At 56.0% G+C, this 18,460-nt stretch overlaps 1 protein-coding gene across 15 annotated transcripts in view; it reads right to left on the reverse strand.

Annotated features, from left to right (window-relative positions):
• Positions 1-153: 153 nt before the first annotated feature.
• Positions 154-18,460, reverse strand: part of Tle3 (TLE family member 3, transcriptional corepressor) — a 39,755-nt gene continuing 21,448 nt past the window's right edge. For 2 of the 15 annotated variants that reach the window (XM_021236998.2, XM_004855557.4), the window contains exons 7-20: positions 13,623-13,824; positions 12,451-12,467; positions 9,064-9,183; positions 8,555-8,605; positions 7,835-7,987; positions 7,417-7,558; positions 6,955-7,154; positions 6,216-6,292; positions 5,161-5,410; positions 4,667-4,914; positions 3,881-4,028; positions 3,029-3,179; positions 2,683-2,759; positions 154-2,042 (exon numbers count right to left, since the gene is read on the reverse strand). In XM_021236998.2, coding sequence (XP_021092657.1) covers positions 1,935-2,042; positions 2,683-2,759; positions 3,029-3,179; positions 3,881-4,028; positions 4,667-4,914; positions 5,161-5,410; positions 6,216-6,292; positions 6,955-7,154; positions 7,417-7,558; positions 7,835-7,987; positions 8,555-8,605; positions 9,064-9,183; positions 12,451-12,467; positions 13,623-13,824 — 1,944 coding nt within the window. In that variant the 3' untranslated portion in view covers positions 154-1,934. Of the gene's footprint in view, positions 2,043-2,682; positions 2,760-3,028; positions 3,180-3,880; positions 4,029-4,666; positions 4,915-5,160; positions 5,411-6,215; positions 6,293-6,954; positions 7,155-7,416; positions 7,559-7,834; positions 7,988-8,554; positions 8,606-9,063; positions 9,184-12,450; positions 12,468-13,622; positions 13,828-18,460 lie in introns of all 15 variants that reach the window. The other 13 variants (XM_013076205.3, XM_004855559.4, XM_004855555.4 and 10 more) reach the window with 8 other exon arrangements.

Genomic DNA, 18,460 nt, shown 5'->3' on the forward strand with positions numbered 1-18,460 from the left:
TTGTGGACATCACTTCCCACAACTGCCCCGCAAAATCAGACTTCTTGGACGTAAGGTGGCCTGGGGAGGGCATGGATGTGGGACACTGGCCCTGGATTTCTCGGGGAGAACGACACACTGGGGGAAAAGCAATTAAAACACAACAATCAAACCAACCTTTAAATAATAACTTTTAAAAATATAAAAACAGCTCATTACAATGACTTTTCATTTACTTTTTTTCTGTAGGAATAACTTTCTTCTACCCTTGCCTCCCTTCTGGCCAGAACCTTAGCTGATGCTCTGGGACCCAGTGAGAGACAGAGACCCCAATGCCCCACATCTCAGGAAGGTCCAGGGTGCCCTTCCGGCTCCGGTCTCCGACTCCACATCCTGCCAGGCAGCGAAGCCAGGGAGCCCAGAGACAGGTACTTTTCTTGGGAGCCCTTCCTTCCTTCGCACCAGGGAGAATCACGTTATAAAATAATCCATAAAAATGCATATAAAAATTATCTTCCATATGCTACATCCACGGAGAGCCCACCACCAGGAATCACACGGCCCTTTGTTTTTCTTTCAAAAGGGGAAAAAAAGGATGAAAACAAAAACAAAACCCTAATACCTCAGAACATTTGGTACCCACAAGAGACAGCATTGTCTCTGTAACCTGTCTGGGCCATGACAGAGAAGGCCGCAAGGGTCACCACAGTGTGCCAGGTTGTGTCCCGCAGTCCCCAGCCCACTGCCCTGCCCAGGTCTGGGTGACAGAAGCCGCTTCTCAGTCTCACAACCCTGCAGGTTAAGATGTCCCCTCCTCCTAGCAGGAGATGAAGTGGCTAAAGGCATGAAAGGGGGAGAAGGCATTTTATAAAAGGACATCACTTCTAATTCTTTTTATTCAAATTAAAAAAAAAAAATGCACCCACATCAGTTGCTGTTTGTCTCTGGTGGCTCCCTGAGCTGAGTGGCTACACTTCCCTCTAACACGCATCCTCTGCAGGCTGCATCTGTATGGTAAGAAGTGCTGAGAAGTGCTGGAGAGGGGGTTCCTCAGAACCTCCAATCCCCATGCCGATAAAGAGCGTGCACCAGAGAAAGAAGGGCCCAGGGCACACAGAGAGCAGAAGATGCAACTTGGGAGAGACCTACCCCCAAACCCGGCCGTTCCTGTAGACGTCAGCCCAGTCCATTCCACCTGTCTGTGCGGCGCTCCATCTGCACAGGCTTCAGATGCTGCCCAAACCCCACGAGCGGCACCTCAGGGCATCTAGCTGCACAGTGCAGCTCCCCACCACACCCTAGAGGCTTCTCCCATTCCACCCCTCTTCCTGTTGCTCCCTCCCTGCCCTCTTTCCCAATGGGAACTTCAGTTAAAAAAAAAAAAAAAGGAAAAACAAAACAAAACAAACAAGCCACCACCACGCGTGGTTTGCAAATACAGCAGGCGAACAACACGGGAAGGTTCCCGTGGGAAGGGGTGGCCTCCCCACTGACCAGCCCGAGATAGGAGTCTGTTATTTACATTTTTCACAAGCCTTGTGCACCGCACAATCGGGAACCAGATTCCCCTCTCCCCAGCACAACAATGTGGTCCACTCCAGTGCCCCAACCCAAGGCAAGGAGGGGGCGAGGCAAGAGAGGGGAGGAAGAGACAAGATTCATGATGGTGTCTGTGGGGACTAGGAGCCATAAGCCTCCAAATAAATCTATTTGTAGCATCTGCCAGCACGGTTATGGGGGAGGAGGAGCAAATCCATCCAAGTTCATGAGACACATCAATCCATGCCCGGAGTCCAGGCCGTGACGGGCCACGCCTCCGCAGCCCTCCGGGAGCACAGCCAGGAACCCCAAAGCTGGCGGCAGGTCCTCTGTGACCTCGGGGGGCTCGCTGGGGTCGCCCTGTCAGCGCCAAGGCGGCTTCTCCCGCAGTATGACAGCCCTGTTAGAGTCCTTGTTTAGTAGATGACCTCATAAACCGTGGCCTTCTTGTCACCAGAGCCTGTTACAATATATTTGTCATCCGCTGAAATGTCGCAACTCAAGACAGACGATGATTCTTTAGACTGGAGTTGGAAGAGAAACAGCAGGAAGGCGTGGGGAGAAGAAAAAAGACAGGAATTGATTTACTGAGTCTCCTGCATGGCCTGCACACCACTGAGATGCAATCACCCCCTCTGCCCACCTGCCTGGCAGACACCCCCCACCCAACCCCCGTAAGGAGCAGCTCATTAGCCGGATGTCACAGGGTGGAAACAGGACAATGGGAGCCACTCTTCGGCGGCATTACATCCAGGACCATCCTACATAACTAGAGACTCAAAGGTGACACCCGGTTCACCGGACATTTCAGCACGAGGCCAGAAAGTGGCTGAGCGCATGATTACATGTATTCATGTGTCCGTGAAGCAGGGTGGCCAGGTGCACCTGGACAGATACCACTGGCTCAAAGGGCTGCTTGAGTGTGTCCCAAATACGCCTCCTGGCTCTCTGTAGAGCCTTGCCTAAAAGCCCTCACTCTCAGCGGCCAGAAGCCATCAGCAGCCATACATGTCCCCTGCAGTCCCCATGCCCTCTCCTCTGGAGAAGCCATCCTGGGTCCCCAGGGGCAGGAAAGGGGATGGGGCAGGTGTAATCCTAGCTCCAGGGCCCTCCTGTTGTGCCTCCTGCCATCCTTGCCCCCATCACCGGGTGGCCTGATGGTACCTGGAATATGCTGGCTCCGTAGGGCGTCCTCCAGGCGTTGAGAAGGTTATCTTTCCCTGTGCTCACGAACCACTTGCCTGCAGGCGAAGGTAAAAGCATTGTCAGGCTGAGGCTCCAGCAGGACCCACCTCGGATGTAGTCAGCTGCCATAGCAACACGGTAAGAAGTGCTAACCAGCACTCAGCATGACGGTCCACTTGCAAGACCCTTGGGCACCCAGAGAATGCCTTTCTCTGCCACCCAGGGGCAGGTTAGGGGGAGCTGGGTCAGGGAAAAGCAGGATCTGAGGTTAAAATCAGGGACTGTACTCCCTGGGAAACCCCTGAAGCAGAGGTCAGCCACTCACCACAGTAGGCGAACTTGAGGGAGAGCACGCAGCTCTCGTGCAGGTGCAGCTGGTACTTGTCTGGCTTGGTGTGGTGCAGCACCTCCACGTTGCTGCTCTCCATGCCCACGGCTAGCCACTCCCCGGTGGGGCAGTAGCCCAGTGAGAAAATCTGCAGGTAGGCGACAGATGGCTCAGCACCCTCCACTCTCACGCCAGTGGCTTCCCAAGGCCTCCCTGCCTCACCTCTGCCATTTGCAGACCAAGCCCTAGAGCGCCCCTTCCCAACACCCAGAGATGGATGCCACTCCCAGCCCACCCTCCAGGCAAAGCAGCCAGGCTCAGAGAGGTTGCTGCCTCCGGAAGGTGAAAAGCAGAGCCAGGGTTCAAACTCGGGAGCACAGACTCGTCCCTTCCAAGGGCACCCCCTGCCCCTGTAGCTCTGGTCCCTCCTTAGGAAAAACGCTAAGTGATAAAAGACTAAGTTATTAAATATTTAAGACTGAAACAGAGGAGTAATGAAAATAACGAGAAGTAGCAATGCCTGGCATTACTGACTGTCGTTTACGAGCTGGGCTCAAGGCCAAAGCTTTTAGAGGGAGCATGTCAGGCGCCCCCAGCAGACCTAGAGTCAGCTGTGGTCACTTCCACCTCTCAGTGGGAAAACTGAGGACACAGCAGTGGAGCCAGGGAGCAACCCCACAGGTAGGTGCAGTGTGCCCAACTCCAAGGCCCTGTCCAGTCCGTTTAATCATTGCTTCCTTCAGGAAGCAAGGACATGAGACTCAGGGCAATGCCCAGCCTGCAGGACCCTCTGCCCCCTCGGCCATGTACCAGGGTTCTAGAAGGGGTGGGGGTATCCTGGGCACACACCTGGGAGGTGAAGTCGTGCTGCTGCAGCTGGCGACCCTCCCGCAGGTCCCACGATCGCACAGTGTTGTCCAGGCCCCCGGTCCACAGCTTGGTGCCGTCATGGGAGATGTCTATGCAGCTGGCCCCATCCGTGTGGCCCTGAAACTGCCTATGATGGCCACACAGGGAAGAGGGGTGAGCCCCAGGGAGGCCCTGACCCCCACGCTGGCAGCCACTCCAGGGAGATCAGTGGAGGGGGAAACTGAGCCCCAGAGTGGGTCACTGTGTACCACAATCACTTAGTGAGCTTAAAGCAGAACGGCCTGGCCCTCTCTCCCACTCTACTGGGGTGGCCTTGTGATGGGGGACATGGTACAGGCTTCTGAGACTCAGCTCCTCCACGGAGTCCCTGGAGGAGGTGAACCGGAGGTGAGGAAGACCCTGGAGAATCCGGGAGATGGTTCAGAGAAAGTAGGCTGTCTGCAGGCTCTCGGGGTGCTTGATTCCCCCATCATCCTCCACACCCCGCGGACACAGGGCTCAGGCCACAGATGTGCCATGGCCACATGAGCCAGACAGCTGCTGAGTACTGAGGGCCCACTGGGCAGCACTGCTGGCTGCCACTGTGCTGGAGCACGAGTTGGGCTCTACCTTCTCCCTCCGGCCCCTCCACGTCCCTCTGCTGTCCCTCGCAAAGGCAAGCACAGCTGTCTCTCCCTGTCGCCATCCCTCATCTGGCCCTCGGCCAAAGTTGGACAGGTGCAACCCCACAGTCGGAGACATGAACACGTCTCCTGCCGGCCTCACCTGACCAGGGTCTGGTTGTGCAGGTCCCAGACGGCAATGTTCCCGTCGCTGCAGCAGGAGAAGCAGACTTTGGCGTCAGGGCTGATGGCCAGGGCGTAACAGGCAGGCGCTGAGGACGTGAGCTCCGCCTTGATGCGGGGCGTGGGAGAGGCCAGGTCCCAGATGGTGAGTGTACTGGCCTCACCACCCACAATGAGCGTGCGCCCATCGGGGAGCAGCTTGCAGGAGCGGATGTAATTGTCCCTGTTCTGAAGAGAGAAGGGGTGGGCTGAGTGGTGCCCACATGTTGCCCCTGGGGACCCGGACAGTGACTGTCATGACACGTAGCGCGGCAGCCCCCTCCCTCTGCCACACCCTTACCAACTCCAGGAGGTCAAGATCATTCCCACTTGCAGATGGGAAAACTAAGGCTCAGAGAGGCTAGCTAGCTGGCCCAGGGTGGCCCAGCCAATTCACAGGGGTCTCAAACGCCTTCTGCAGCCCGAAATGCTCACCAGGCAGTCCAGCTGGGAGATGGGGCTCTTGCTGCCTGGCTGGCTGATGTCCCAGATCTTCACGCAGCCCTTGCCCCCCGTGTAGACATGCCGCGTGGGGTTACTGATGGTCACAGCACACACCACCTCCCCATGGCTGAGGGTGTTGATCTGCCGGGCGTGCCTCGGGATGCCAGGGCCGGCCAGGGCGTCATGGGGGAAGGGCACAGGCTGCATCTGCCCGTCCGCACTCACATGGAAGGAGTACGCTCTGAGAAAGGAGGAACAATGTCACTCTGACCCATTCCCACGCCCGCACATCCCCTGGGCCCTGGCAGGCTACCCTACTCGCTCCTCCTCGGCCCTTCTTCTCAGTCTTTTACATCCAGTAACCCCACATTTCTGGGTTGCCTCCAACAGGGTGGGAAATGCTTCATAGTCTTGACTTCAATTTTCCTCCCACTCGTAATCCTTCTTCCAAATCAGATGGGGAGCCTCATGGGCATCTCAGAACGCCCTTTGCCACCATCTTTAGTGTACCCCAACATGCCATCCCTAAAAGGGGCCCATCTAAATGACAGTGCCACTTTAGGAGCCAGGGGTGTTAGTGAGGGTGATTGCCCTGTACCACTGAAAGCAAGGTGCAGAGAGCACATCTGAGCTATGGGCAGCCCATGGGGCCTGCTGCTGGCTGAGGTTACCGTGGCCACCCTTTCATTGGTCTCCTTGACCACGGGGCTGAGGACCCCAACCTCAGTGTCCCAACAACTCCAACTCAAGAGCTGAAGGGCAGTGACCAGCAGGCAGAACCCAACGGCATTCCCAAGGTCTGGGGCAGCTCTGCACACTCGGGTTAAGAACACCCTGTCCCTCCCAGAGCCCAGGAACCACATGCTCAGCACCCCTTGGTTCCCCAGTTAGGGGAAGCTCTGGGGTTGCACAGCAGTGTGCCCTGGGAGCAGTGACCTGGGGTCAGACCTGGCCTCTAGGGGGACAGACACCTTCAGAGGGTGTCTGGGGCCATGCGCCCTTGCCCACCACCTGTCAAGCATGCGGGACCCACAGCCAGAGCTTACGGTTTCCCTCCTGGGATGGAGGCAAGACTCGAGGGCAAGCCCGTGGCCCGCATTGGGGGGTGAGGGTCGAAGCCAACCTGTAAAGAAGGCCAGGCAGTCCAGCGTTAGTGATGCGCCCACTCCCTTCCCCTCTTCCTGCTCCACCCCAGCTTCACCATCTGCCCTTACTGGCTCCTCAGACCCAGCACACAACCAGCTGGGCGGAGCACAGACCCAGGAGGGCCAAGGGCTTTGCCCAGGTTCTTGGAGGGAGTGGTAGCAGAGCTCCAACTCTGCAGCAGTATCCACCCCGCTCAGAGCAGAGCTGGCCCTGCCTCCCATTTCCTGGGCTCCAGTTGGCCCATCCCAGAGGGGCCGCCCCAGTGACAGCAAGCAGGGACAGGGTCCCCTTTTATCAATCAGAACCCTAGGTGTTCATCCATGCAAACATGGAAGTCTTACTGTCACAGCCAGGCCCCCTAAGTGAACCCCCACTACGTGACGTCACTCCACTCCCCCCCATTGGAGTTCCCATCCCTCCTAGCCCGGGAGCAGGAATCGGCCCCCAGTGCACCCACAGGGAAGTCACACAGCAGCTAACAGGCAGCAGGGGTGGAATTCGGGGCTGCATCAGCTCAGGCTCCAGCCACTGTGATCGGTGTTCTACCTCAGGGCAGCTGCCCACCTCCACACCCCAACCCCTACCAGCTCCCTCCTCCCTGCCCAGTCCCCCCAGAAAGGAGCCAAAAGGTCTACGTACAGCTCCAAAGCTCACCATTGGCGACCGGCCATAGGCGGCGGCGGCGGCGGCGGCAGCCGCACTCATCTGCGGCGGGATGTTGTGCAGGCCGGCGTAGGCGCTGGGGCTGGTGAGGGACCCGTTCATCTCATGGTGGCCCATCATGGCGAAGGGCGCCGCGTAGGAGCTCGTGATGGAGATGGGCGTGCGCAGGGCCGAGGCTACGGGGAGGCGGGCGTCAGGGAGGAGAGGCCACGCCCTGCGAAGTGGTCTGGGTGCCCTGGCCTGGCCAATGCTCCCTGGACATTCTTCCCCAGCAGGGTCCCTGGGAGCCCCACATCAAACCCCACCCGGGAAGTCTCCAAGTCCAGGCCCGGGGACAGCCACAGCTCAGACACAGCCCCTGTGCTCTGGCCCACCCACGTGGCTTCAGTCCCAGCCCAGCCAACCCTCCCCGGCCATCGGAGCACCCACTGTGCCTACCCATTATACCTATCGGGTCCATGCCCGGAGGCTTGCCCGGCATTGACCGGAGCCCGGGAGTCGTGCTGGTGCCAGGAGTTGGGGCATCGTTCCTCGGAGTTGGAGTGTTGGACTTGAGCCCGGGGGTGGAGGACTTGTCATTCTGAAGGAAGATGCACAGACCAAGAAGCCATGAAGATTCCTTCATCCCAAGAGCTGGGCACAGTGCCCAGCACAGGTCCCACACGAAGCCCAGCCTCAGCCCAAATGGGGGCCATGGTGACAGTTCCCATTTTACAGACACAGCAACCAAGCCTCAGGTCCCCCAAGGAGCACAGGGCCCAGCCAGCGGTTGGCTAAGCCAGGATCCCCCGCCCTCTGCCCTCCCTCGTGTCAGCACCACCCTAGTTCTGCTGGTACCCGGGGGGACCCCACGTACATGACCAAGGTCTTTGGTCTTGGAGGAAGGTGTGCTGCTGGAGGAGGCCACCGAGGCAGGGCTGGTGGGGGCATCCTTTTTCAGGCCCCGGGCCTTGTCCAGCCCGTTCTCAGGAGGGGAGTGTGCGGGGCTGACCCGGGGTGTCGCTGGGTCCTAAAGGCACAAGGGGTACAGAGATGCTGTGAATGCCACAGCCAGGCTATAGCCTGCCCAGCCCCGAGAATGGCACGGAGAGGGCACAGGTGATGGATAGGTGGAAGGACGGCCTGGCAGAGACTGAAGGTCCCTCCCCAAGGCGGGCAACCCACCCTTGACAATCTAGTCTGACCCCTGCACCCCACGGGTGGGGAGAATGAGCCTGGGGTGTGGGGAGCAGTGACCTGCCCCAGATCAACCCAGGTTCAGGACACCCAAGCAAGTGGGGCGGGGCTTGGCCTCGTGTGGCTTCTCTCCAGCAACTCCCACCCTACAGAGGCCTCTGACCTGAAGCACTACGGGCAACAGAAGGCCCCTACTGGCCTTTCAGGGATTTCTCTCTGGCCACCATCGAAGGGCAACACCAGCACCCACAGTGCCCGGCCACCATGCAGCAAAGCTCTGCCCTGCTCCTCCTGATGCCCTAAGCCCAGAGGCCTCACTGCCCTGCTCAGGCAACACAGTGTGGACCCCAGCCCAGGAGACAGTCCCAACCCACCACCCTGCACTCAGGCCTGCTCTTACCTCATTGGAAACATCCACCACCAGATCATCACTCTTGTCCCCGTCACTGTCCTGCACCCGAGAGAAGCCAGCAGGACAGTAAGAGGCCATGCTCTCTCCACCCGACCCGCTCCCTGCTCCATCAGCCTGGACCTGAACCCGGCCAAATGCCGAGGTCCAGGCTGTATCTACCACACCGTGCCCCCTACCGGCAAGGCTCCAGGTGGAAGCCACACTTCCTCTGGGGTGGGGTGGGTGCTAGCCCAGCCTCGCTAGGCTTCCTCTGCCCACCACGCCCGCCTGACCTTCCCAACTGCTGGGCCACCTACAGAGGAGCCCACAGCTCTCCCTGGACCTCACGGAGGCCAGGATGACTGACACCCACCCACTCCCATCCCACACCTCACATGCTCACTGTGTCTGTGAATGACCCCAGTGCCAGTCCCACCACTGCCCAGCCCTAGACCTCCTGGGCCATGGCTCCCCAGCTCTGGCCCTGTTCTGTCCTAGCTGATGACCCGCAGACGTACGTATCGGCTCAGGCTGTCTTTCTCCTCTGCTTTCCGCTTCTTGGCTTCCATGCTGTAGTCTGCAGAGCCCCGGTGCTTCTCGCTAGCCCGGAGGCTTTCTGAGGGTGACACTGAATTATTCTGGAAGCAAGAGGACTCAGGGTCAGAACCTGTACTGATGCAACCTCTCATGCAGCCGTGGACACAGCTAAATGCAGGGAACACTGGAGGCCAGGGGAGGGGAAGGACCTGAGTCATGTCCTCAGACCCAGTGGGCCCAGAGCCACACCAGGGAGCTCTTCCCGACTCCCCAGCCTGGTCCCAGAAGCTGGCCGGAGCATCCCTGATTTTTCTTTGTTGCAAGGCACTGCAATTAAGTAATTAACCTTGTAGCAAGCCACCTGCTTCCTGGCCCCAGAGGCTGCGTCCCACAAACCAAACCCTCAGGGCCACGAACAAAACAAGAACCTCAAAGTCACAAAGCCATTCTCTCTGAAAATCAGGAAACACATAAAGGTCCCCCTCCTGGGGCCCCTGAGAAGTTGGGGATACCCAAAGTCCCCCAGCAGGAGGAAACCCAAGGATTTCAGGCTGTAGGAGTTCTCCCTCAACTATAGAGCGAGTGCAGTCTGTGAGGGCTGCAGACCTGGGAAGAAGGAAGATGGGTCAAGGGCTGAGGTGGGTGGGCCTGGGAACAGCCCTATCTTGGAAGTTGAGAGGCCAGGGACAGCGGGTATCCTGGGGCTGCTAGTGGGAAGGGGGCTCTGGCCCCGACTGCACCTGCCCACCCTCTCTTCTCCTTCGCCATCTCCATTTTCTGAGCATCTGCACTAGCTCAGGCCTGGCTCTGGATGCCAGGGGTGGTGGAAGGAGCAAGACAGACAGTCCCTGCTCTCCCCGCTCCCAGGCTTGCCACAGGGAAGAAAAATGCCAGCTGATCCGGGCCCCCAGGCAGGGCAGAGAGGCGTGACAAGGGGACACTGAATGTTCAGAAGAGAAGGGTGTCAAAAGCGCCTTTCTCCTACTTCCCGTCTCATCTCCCCTTTTTATGGGAGGCCAGTGCTGGCCCGGGGGCAGGGGTCACCAGGAGGGACGTGGTGTGGGAGCCAGCCGCAGCAGAACCTAATTTCCTTTCCTAAGCTGGTTTCTGGGCAGCTCTTCCCTGCCAAGTTTCTGCCTGAAGCAAATTAAAATGGCAGAGTTATCAAGCCTTGAAGAAAAAATGGAGGTTATAATGGAACCGCAGCTCAACCTTCCACAGCCGTGTGAGCGCCACGGCCGTGCGCGTACACAGCCGCAATTCAATTAGCTGCTGCAAGCGCCAGCAGAAAAAATCACCGTCATTTCATTTCATTTCCTCCGACGGTAACAGCCACCCCGTGCTAAGCAGAAATGCTTCCAGCCCCTTGGGCTGGCTGCCCCTCGCAGGCGGGCGGGGAGGAGGGGCCGCACGGCTGCCCGTGTTTCTCCCTTCAACCCCGTGTGTGCCTCGGAGAACAGCAAGCTCTTTCTTCTCATGCAGTCAGGCTGAAAACCCTCGCCGCTACCGGAGAGTCATGTCAGGCATTTAGCGGCATCGATCCAGCCCGCCTCTGGCTGGCAGGCAGCCAAAAAACTAAGTATTTTTTATTGCTTCAGCTAGGCAAGGAAATATGAATGAAGCTACCTCTAATTGGACTCCAGACTAACCCCTCTGGGACGGGGTCCAGCCCATCCACTCGGCCTCCTCCCACTCCGACAGCCCTGTCCTTCCTGCCGTGGGCCTCATCTGTTGACAACCTGGTTTCCAAAGGCTCATTACTCCACTCTACACCTCCAACGCCATCACCACATGTGCGCAGCCCCAGTGCCCTGACCCTGAGCTGCCGGGCCCAGGCGTCCTGCCCGCCCCAGCCCCAGCCCCAGCCCCAGCCTGGCATCTGATTCACTCTCATTCAGTTCTCCAGGGCCCTGTGTGCTCCCAGCTCTGTGAGTCACCTTGCATGGATGAGCAAGTGTTAAGAGGAGCTCAGCTTCCGGGGCAGCCCGTGGGCTGCCAGCAGAAAGCCTTCACGACAGGGACATAAAGTCAAAGGCACAGAGAGGTGAGGATGAGGATGATAAAGACAGGAGGGTATTGGGCTTCGAACACCATTTCCAGAGAGATTTCTCTGGACAGGTGATAGGGACTCAAGAGTCTTCCAAACAAAGCTGAGTCACTGGGCAGGAATTATTCCCATGACATACAGAGGAAACTGAGGCAGAAAGAGGCCAAGAGAGTTCCCCAGTGTCTCACCAAGCTGCGACCACAGCTGAGCCTTCCAGTGACCAATCTCGGCTTACTCTTATCTAAGCAAACGGCCTCTCCCCAAATGCCTCTGTCGGAGGCTCAACACTACAGCAATCAAAGTGGATTTTCAGCTTCAATTATTCCTTTCTTCTGTACCTAGCCATTCCTGGGCCCAAACGGGGATCTGGATTTCTGAGCATGTAGGCAGGGCAAGAGGAGACAGCAGCGTTGCCACTGACGGGAGGCTGGAGAGCTCAGCTGTGTGGAGGAGGAGGGCCGGGAAGGGAAGGTGAGCCAGAGCTGCCCAGAGAGGCTGCTGTTTAGATGGGTAGTGAACTGCCTGACTCTCCAAGTCCTACTTAACACGAGGCAACAACCAACGCCATCCTAACAGATTAGATGGCCCCGGAAACAAGCATGGCGATGAAGAATAAAATAGCTCTGCTAATCGCTGGAGAATTTTTTTTTTTTTAATCCAGACTCCACTGTGCTTATTCAGAAGGCTTATTCACTTGAAACAGAACCTCAGAGCCTCGGTGTGATCAGAAAGATTTACAACAAATCTCAGAGCTGGCAGACAGGCAGGTGGCCTGGCCTTCATGCTTGCTAGCACTTTCTTTCTTAAACCAAGTGAAGGCTCGGAACGGGAGAGAACTCAGGCATTTGAAGGAACTGAGGATTCAGAATCCCGCAGGAGGCATCCAGCTGTAGTTGCAGGTGGGTTAAGAACCTTGGTCCAGGGTGTGGGGACACCCAGGTCATTTGCCCAGCAATACCACAGAAGACCAGGGGCTGGTCAGCTCATCTTTCTGGCTAATTATTTCGTCTAAAAAGGAGTTGGAGCTCTTTTAACAAACAATGGAGCAAAAGCTGGGAGAGCCACAAAGGGCTTCCCTGCTGAAGGTTAATCAACAGGTGACAGCAATTCCTGCTTTGTGACATTAACCTCTCTGCTGGGTCTGGAGGAGAAGGGTCCCCAGCCTATCAGTAAAGCCAGGTCTCCCAGCTCCGGGTACACAAACCAACACAGTCTCAGCTTCAACTCACAGAGAAGCACGGTGGACCCCACGGCCAGCTCCGGTCACCCACAAGCCCCACATCTCCCACACATCCCAGGGCCCCCAGAGCAACAAACTTACCGCACCAGATTCTCTCTCTTTTGAGGAAGGAAGGCAAGGGCAGGTAGAAGGTCAGGATGCCCAGGGAAAAAGACAAAAAAGAAAGGAAAGTCAGTTTCCTTAGTCCAGCTGGCTTTTTGGGATTTACTAAAAATTTCTTCCTGGTTTTAAGGCAAGCAGAGGCCTGGCTCTCAGTCTTTGCGGGTCGGCTACCACGGGGACAATGGGTGATACTTTAAAAATAATTAACCCCATTATTCTCTGATTCTCTGCCAAGAAGCCCCCGGGAGCTCTAGCGATTTGCCAGCTAAGCAGCAGCTCCTGTCTGCTACTGAGTCTCTCGTCCTCTGCCAAGAGGACCACCCTACTATGAGGACAAGAAACTTGGCCTCTGGTTCCCAAGACAGTGACCCAGGCCAGGGAACATACTCAAGACCCTGTGTCCAGGAGGCTTGGAGGGCGCTGGCCACAAAGCCCAGTAAACACGTAAGGCAGAGCACACAGCCGGCAACATCTGTAAAGGGTGTGCCAGGGAGCTGGGGCTACTCTCTGCTGATGCAATTACCACTGCCAGGCCCACTGAGTGCAGTGACCTGGGTCTTCCTGGCTAGGGCCAAGCAAAGGGCTGGGGAAAGTTCTTTCCAATTTCCCTGCTTAGAACTTGGCCCTTTTTCTCCAGAGGACGGATGATGTGCCTGGTGACAACGAGACATTTCCTGGGGGTGGGACAGAAGAGGATAGCAACAAAGGGCTGTGCAGGAATATGGAAAAGGCCCCAAGTATGATCCACAAGGCATCCTGAACATGGGCAGGGCTGGCCCTTGAAGGGCGGCAGGGGTACTGCCAGAAGAGGAGATGCTCCAGACAAATGGGCACATGTGTGCCAGGGCACAGATGCCAGGGATATTTGGGATGGGGTATGGTGCACAGGCATGGGGCACTGGTTTCCATGCACCAGGGATTCAACAGATGGCTCCACGGGCAGGGTGCTGCTCAGGAGTGGGGCGCTTTGCCTAGCACATCCAAGGTCCTGGGTTCCATCCCCAGCACCACCAAAAGAAAGAGAGAAAGCAAGATGGCTCTAAGTCTTCAGCTTAGTCCTGGTCCCAGGGTGGCAGCGTTTGCTGTGTCCACTCCCCAAGGGGCCCACAGGTGCCAGCACCCACCCCTCCCCTTTCCTGTCAGAGCCACACCTCTGTGGTCCAGTTCATGGTGGTTCTTCTCATCCTTTACCGCCAAGTGAGCCTGGCTGCCCAGGGCACCAAGCGCCAACAGCCCGGAGCTGCTCCCGGTCACCGGGGGGATCCCGGGCGGCTGGAGGCCCGACGGGTGGGGTGGCAGCTGGACCGGAGGGCCGTGCGTGGCATGGGAGAGGTGCTGCGCCTGGAGTTGCTGCTGCTGCAATGAAGTTGGTGTTGAGGACCGCTGAGCGGGACGGGTGGGGAGCCAGCGGTGGGGAACAAGCCCCAAACCGGTGCCCCAGCTCAGTCCACATGCTCATCTCAATGAAGGAAGTCTGTTAATGGACTGCAATTTATATACAAGATTTATGTCTTCAAGTGCCCCATCTACCCCTGCACCTGCTTCAGGCCAGAATTTCTCAGTGTTTGTTTCCAAGCCTGAGATAAATAATACAAGCATTAAAAACCAGTCATCAGGCTGAGGGGAATCATTCTGAAGGTTGAAGCTCATGCGCCCATGCCTTCAACATCAGCAGCCAGAGCCTCCCACCCTCAAGCTAGGAAACCCCCTAACTCTGCAGAACTCAGCCTGGCTTACAGCCAGGGCGGGGCAGGCTAGAGCAGAAAAGTGCCAGGAGGTAGGTGAGCGTGGGGCCACTGGTATAAAACCGGACTTTGGGGCATCAGTGTGGAGAGTGGGCATCAGGAAAGCTTGGGAACCAGAGGGACTGGGATGGGGATCCCAGCTTTGGCATGTATTAGCTGTGTGGCCTTGGACAGGTTACTCCAACTCCCTGAGGCTCCAATTTCCTGATCTGTAAAGTGGGAAGGAAGCTACGCATGGGGAATGGGACACAGAGACGCTACCCATCAGGCACCAGGGCAGCAGCTGGCGCTGACTGAGTTACAATGGGCCCCGTCTGTTCCAACAGCCTGACACGTGTCCACTCACTGGGAAGTCTTAACAACAGCAGCAGCAACAGTTTCGCGCTTTCCTCCCTGACCCCAACCCAGGACTCTGCTCCCTGGACCCCAAATATCCCTTCCCACCACCAGCCTCACTCAGCCTCATGCTCTTCCCTCCCTCAACTGACCAGTTCCAGCAGCCTCCATACTCTCCAGCAGGCCTCTTTACCCTAAGGCTGTGCCAAGAACCATGGGCCCTGTAAGGCAGCATAGACGGAGCCAAACAGTCCCTCGAGGTGGGCTGTTTCAGGAGCAGCTAGGTCTTAGGTATGCTGGTCTCCACCTCTGTACACATCTTTTTTCCCAATCGGTGCAAGAGGACCAACCCTACCCAAACCCTGGCTACTTTCAAACATTCCCTCCAACCTTTTCAACCACCTGGCAAGGAAGCATGTGCCTATTTTATACATGGCAAATGGATACTTCAATGTCTGAGACGGGCAGCCAGGAACTGGCCCAAGTCCTGCCACTACAAAGTGAGATCTGGACTCAAATCTGTCCACCACCAACCTCACAAAGTGTTCCTAAGAAAATCCTCCAAGCAAGAAAAGTTAGAGGGAGGTGAAAAGCCTCCTCACTGGGGTCTAGGGGAGCTTATTTGTCAATAGGAAGCAGCCCTCTGGCAACTGCTAAGACAACAGGAAACAGGAAGGCCCACAAGTGTTTGTTCAAAGGGTTAAGAAGCTCTGTGCTCTCCCAACTGAGATGCCAATGGTCAACCTAGCCCCCTCCCAAATTAATGATGGCCATGGTAGCTGTCCAGCTCCTGGCCCCTAAGGGCTCCAGTTCTCAGCCCTATGTGAAAGGCTGGCATCTGCCCCCATCACTAACGACCTGCAGCTCCTACCTCCAGGGTGTCCCTCATTGGGCACTTAAGGAAGGCATTGGTGGCTTTGGTCCCAAGGGCACATGACCCCAGCCAGACACAAAGCTAAGAGGCCCCACGAAGACACCCAACCCTCCCAGCTAAGGGCTCCACTCAGAACGGAGCTCGCCTAGAGCCCCTCCACCTTCTCTCTTTTTTTGGTACCAGGGATCGAACTCGGCTCCTTGTGCTTACAGGGCAGGCGGCAGTACCACTGAGCTAAATCGCCAGCCCTCCACTTTCTTTGTTAAAGATGTCACTTTTTAAGATCTTATTACAAAAATAATACATGCTCATTATAAGACAATACTAAAAATAAGTGTAGATTTAAAAGTTTGAGTTTTAAAAAAAATTACCTTTCAATCCCACCCCTTAGAAGATTCCACCGTGCCGCTGTCTCCTACAGTTTAAATCTATTTCTATACAAATGGGCTCTTTCTGGCCATGCTGCTATACAACCCGATTTTGATTTAAGAATTCTGAGGAAATCTTGTTCTTTTTCAGCAATTGCTTAGCATTCCCTGGTACGGCTGGACCATCTAGATGCCACAGTGTCTCCACTTTGGGGCCACTTGGGTTTAAACCTGTTGCTGGGAGGCCCTTTAATTCTGCGGCTCATTAACTATTGAGCACAATCTCAGAAAGAAAGGATGGAGGTGTTTCATCCACTTTTCACAGTGCAGACTCAATCGATCCCTCAAGGAAGGGCCAAGAGAGGAGGGGAAGGTGGTTTTTCAAGCAGCAACTTTACTGGAACTTTTTCCACACACAATTCTGTGTCTAGACACAAGGCTTACTGAAGATCAGTATCTGGGAAAGACATACTGAATAGTTCCAAACACCCGGCTCTCTCACTTTACCAGGTAAGGGGTCCTCTCCTACCCAGCCTTCTAGTCTTGACTTTGCCCAAATGCCACCTTCTCTGGACACCTTTCCCACCTTCCTGGTCGGAATGAATGTCCCCCCTTCTGAGTGATCTCATAGCTCAGATTCTGGAGCCATGTAGCTCAAAGGGGACTCCAGCTCTATCAAGGATGAGTTCTGGGACAAGCTGGCTGACCTCCCTGGGCCTGTTTTCTCATCTGCAAAATGGACCTCAATCTCTTCAGGCTGTGGAGGGATCACATGTATAACAGCAAAGCAGGTCTCAAGCAATGTCTGCAAAGGTTATGAATGGGTTGCAGGTACAACCATCTCATTCATCTTTACGCATGCCTGGCAACTTGTGAGTTTCAGGATGGCAGGGCCCCTGTCTTATGCGTCCTTGCATCTCTTACGGGGTCTGGTATGGTTCCTGTACACCTTTTTCTGGGTGAATTAAGTGAAATGTGATCCACGAAAATCAGCAGAGAGCTCTGTCCAGTGGTGACCAACCACCTCCTGGATCTGGGACCTCCTCTCTGAGGCCCAATCAGAGGCCATATGAAGCATGCCTACTCCTCCTCCTCCATCTTTACCCAATGGGGAAATTGAGGTCTGGAGGAATGAAGAGATTGCTTGAAGCCCTGCTAACTCTAGGCCAGGTTTCTAGGCTATATCCCATGGTGCCTGGAAATAGCAACTAGTTGCTGCTTGGAGCCTCCAGGGCTCTGTCCCCTCTCCCTTCTGGTCTCTGCTCTCAATCTCTTATCTCCGCCTTCTAAGCTCCATCTCTGATCTTTGCTCCCAACCTCTGACCTTTGATCTCTGTTCTAGAGCTCCACCTTCTATCTCTCTTCTAGGACCCTGACCTTTGACCTCTGCTCTAGATCACTGATTTCTGCTCTGGAGCTTCCCAGGCTCTCCCCTCTCCCCTCCTCCCTTCCAGGAGGAGATAAAGAATGCCCTGACTAGATTAGCTGCCTCCTTCTGAAGTGCAGTCAAGCAGGGCTCCCCAGCATGGTGGCCGCAGCTGTCCGTAATTCCTGACTCAGGAGGAGGCTCTGTCAGGCCGAGCGATTAGAGGGGCTGCGTGCTTAATGACAGGGGGAAGGCTGCATTCACTCAGAGCCTGAGAAGCAATTACCTTGAAAATGGGGGTCACAGGCCCACTCGTCGGCTTTAATTGAATTCCAATATCTTCCTTGAGCTGCCTTGACCTAACTTGTGGCTTCCTAAATGCTACTTAAAGGAAGTGGAGCTAATCCAAGCAGCGCTTCTTCCCCAATTTTACTGCTTTCTTAAAGCTTAAAAAAATTTTATTTTCATATGAGGATTTTAAACCCAAAGAAGGAGGCAGAGGAGAGAGTGGATACCCAATTGCAGCCACTGGAGGGGTGGAAGAACGGTGCCTGGAGACCTCACAGACAAGGAAGCTTCGAGAGGAGGGTTAGAGAGAGGGGGCCTGCCTTCCCTGCACCCCTCTACCACCCCCAAGGGGACAGGGGACACAGGTGGGAAGAGCTCTGATCTCTGGCTTGGCTGCTCAACATCTCTGTAACACAAAGGCTAGGTGCATGGTCCTTATCTGCGGCCCTTGTGCCCTACAGACACTGGCAATGTCTGGGGTCAGTTTGGGGTGTCAGAAGTTTGTGTGGGTTGCTATTGATACCTACTGGGTACAATGCACAGGATGGTGTGGAGGCTGAAGAACCGTCAGTCAGACAATCGCTGAAGACACTACCAACTTTAGAATCTTACGATTTGCCTTCTGGGGGCACTGCCTTCTGGCGCCAAACCCTTCCCCATGTCTACAATTTTGGATCCTCTTTGCCAAACAGCAGGCAAGGGTCTCCTCTTCCCCCAACACAGCCAGGACTCCAGGCAGGCTCAGCTCAGGCAGCTTCCACAGGAAGAAGACCCTCCTGAGTTGCCCTGACCAAAGGTCTTGGTGGCCACTTCTGTTCCCCACGCGGTCCTGGTAGGAACTGGAAGAGCCCAAGAGAACAAACAGCTGGCCTACCCTCTCCTTTTAGATGCAGAACTGAGGTCCCAGGACAAAAAAGGGCCTGCCCAAGGTCACAAGGGGAAGAGGCACGAGCAAAACCCAGGCCTCTAGGTCTCTGCCTCACACTGAAAATCCCAGTCATCATTTATCCTC

Source organism: Heterocephalus glaber, unplaced genomic scaffold (assembly GCF_053883595.1).
Source record: "Heterocephalus glaber isolate CG9 unplaced genomic scaffold, H.glaber_assembly_v1.0 deba00001689, whole genome shotgun sequence".
NCBI classification, from domain to species: Eukaryota; Metazoa; Chordata; class Mammalia; order Rodentia; family Bathyergidae; genus Heterocephalus; species Heterocephalus glaber.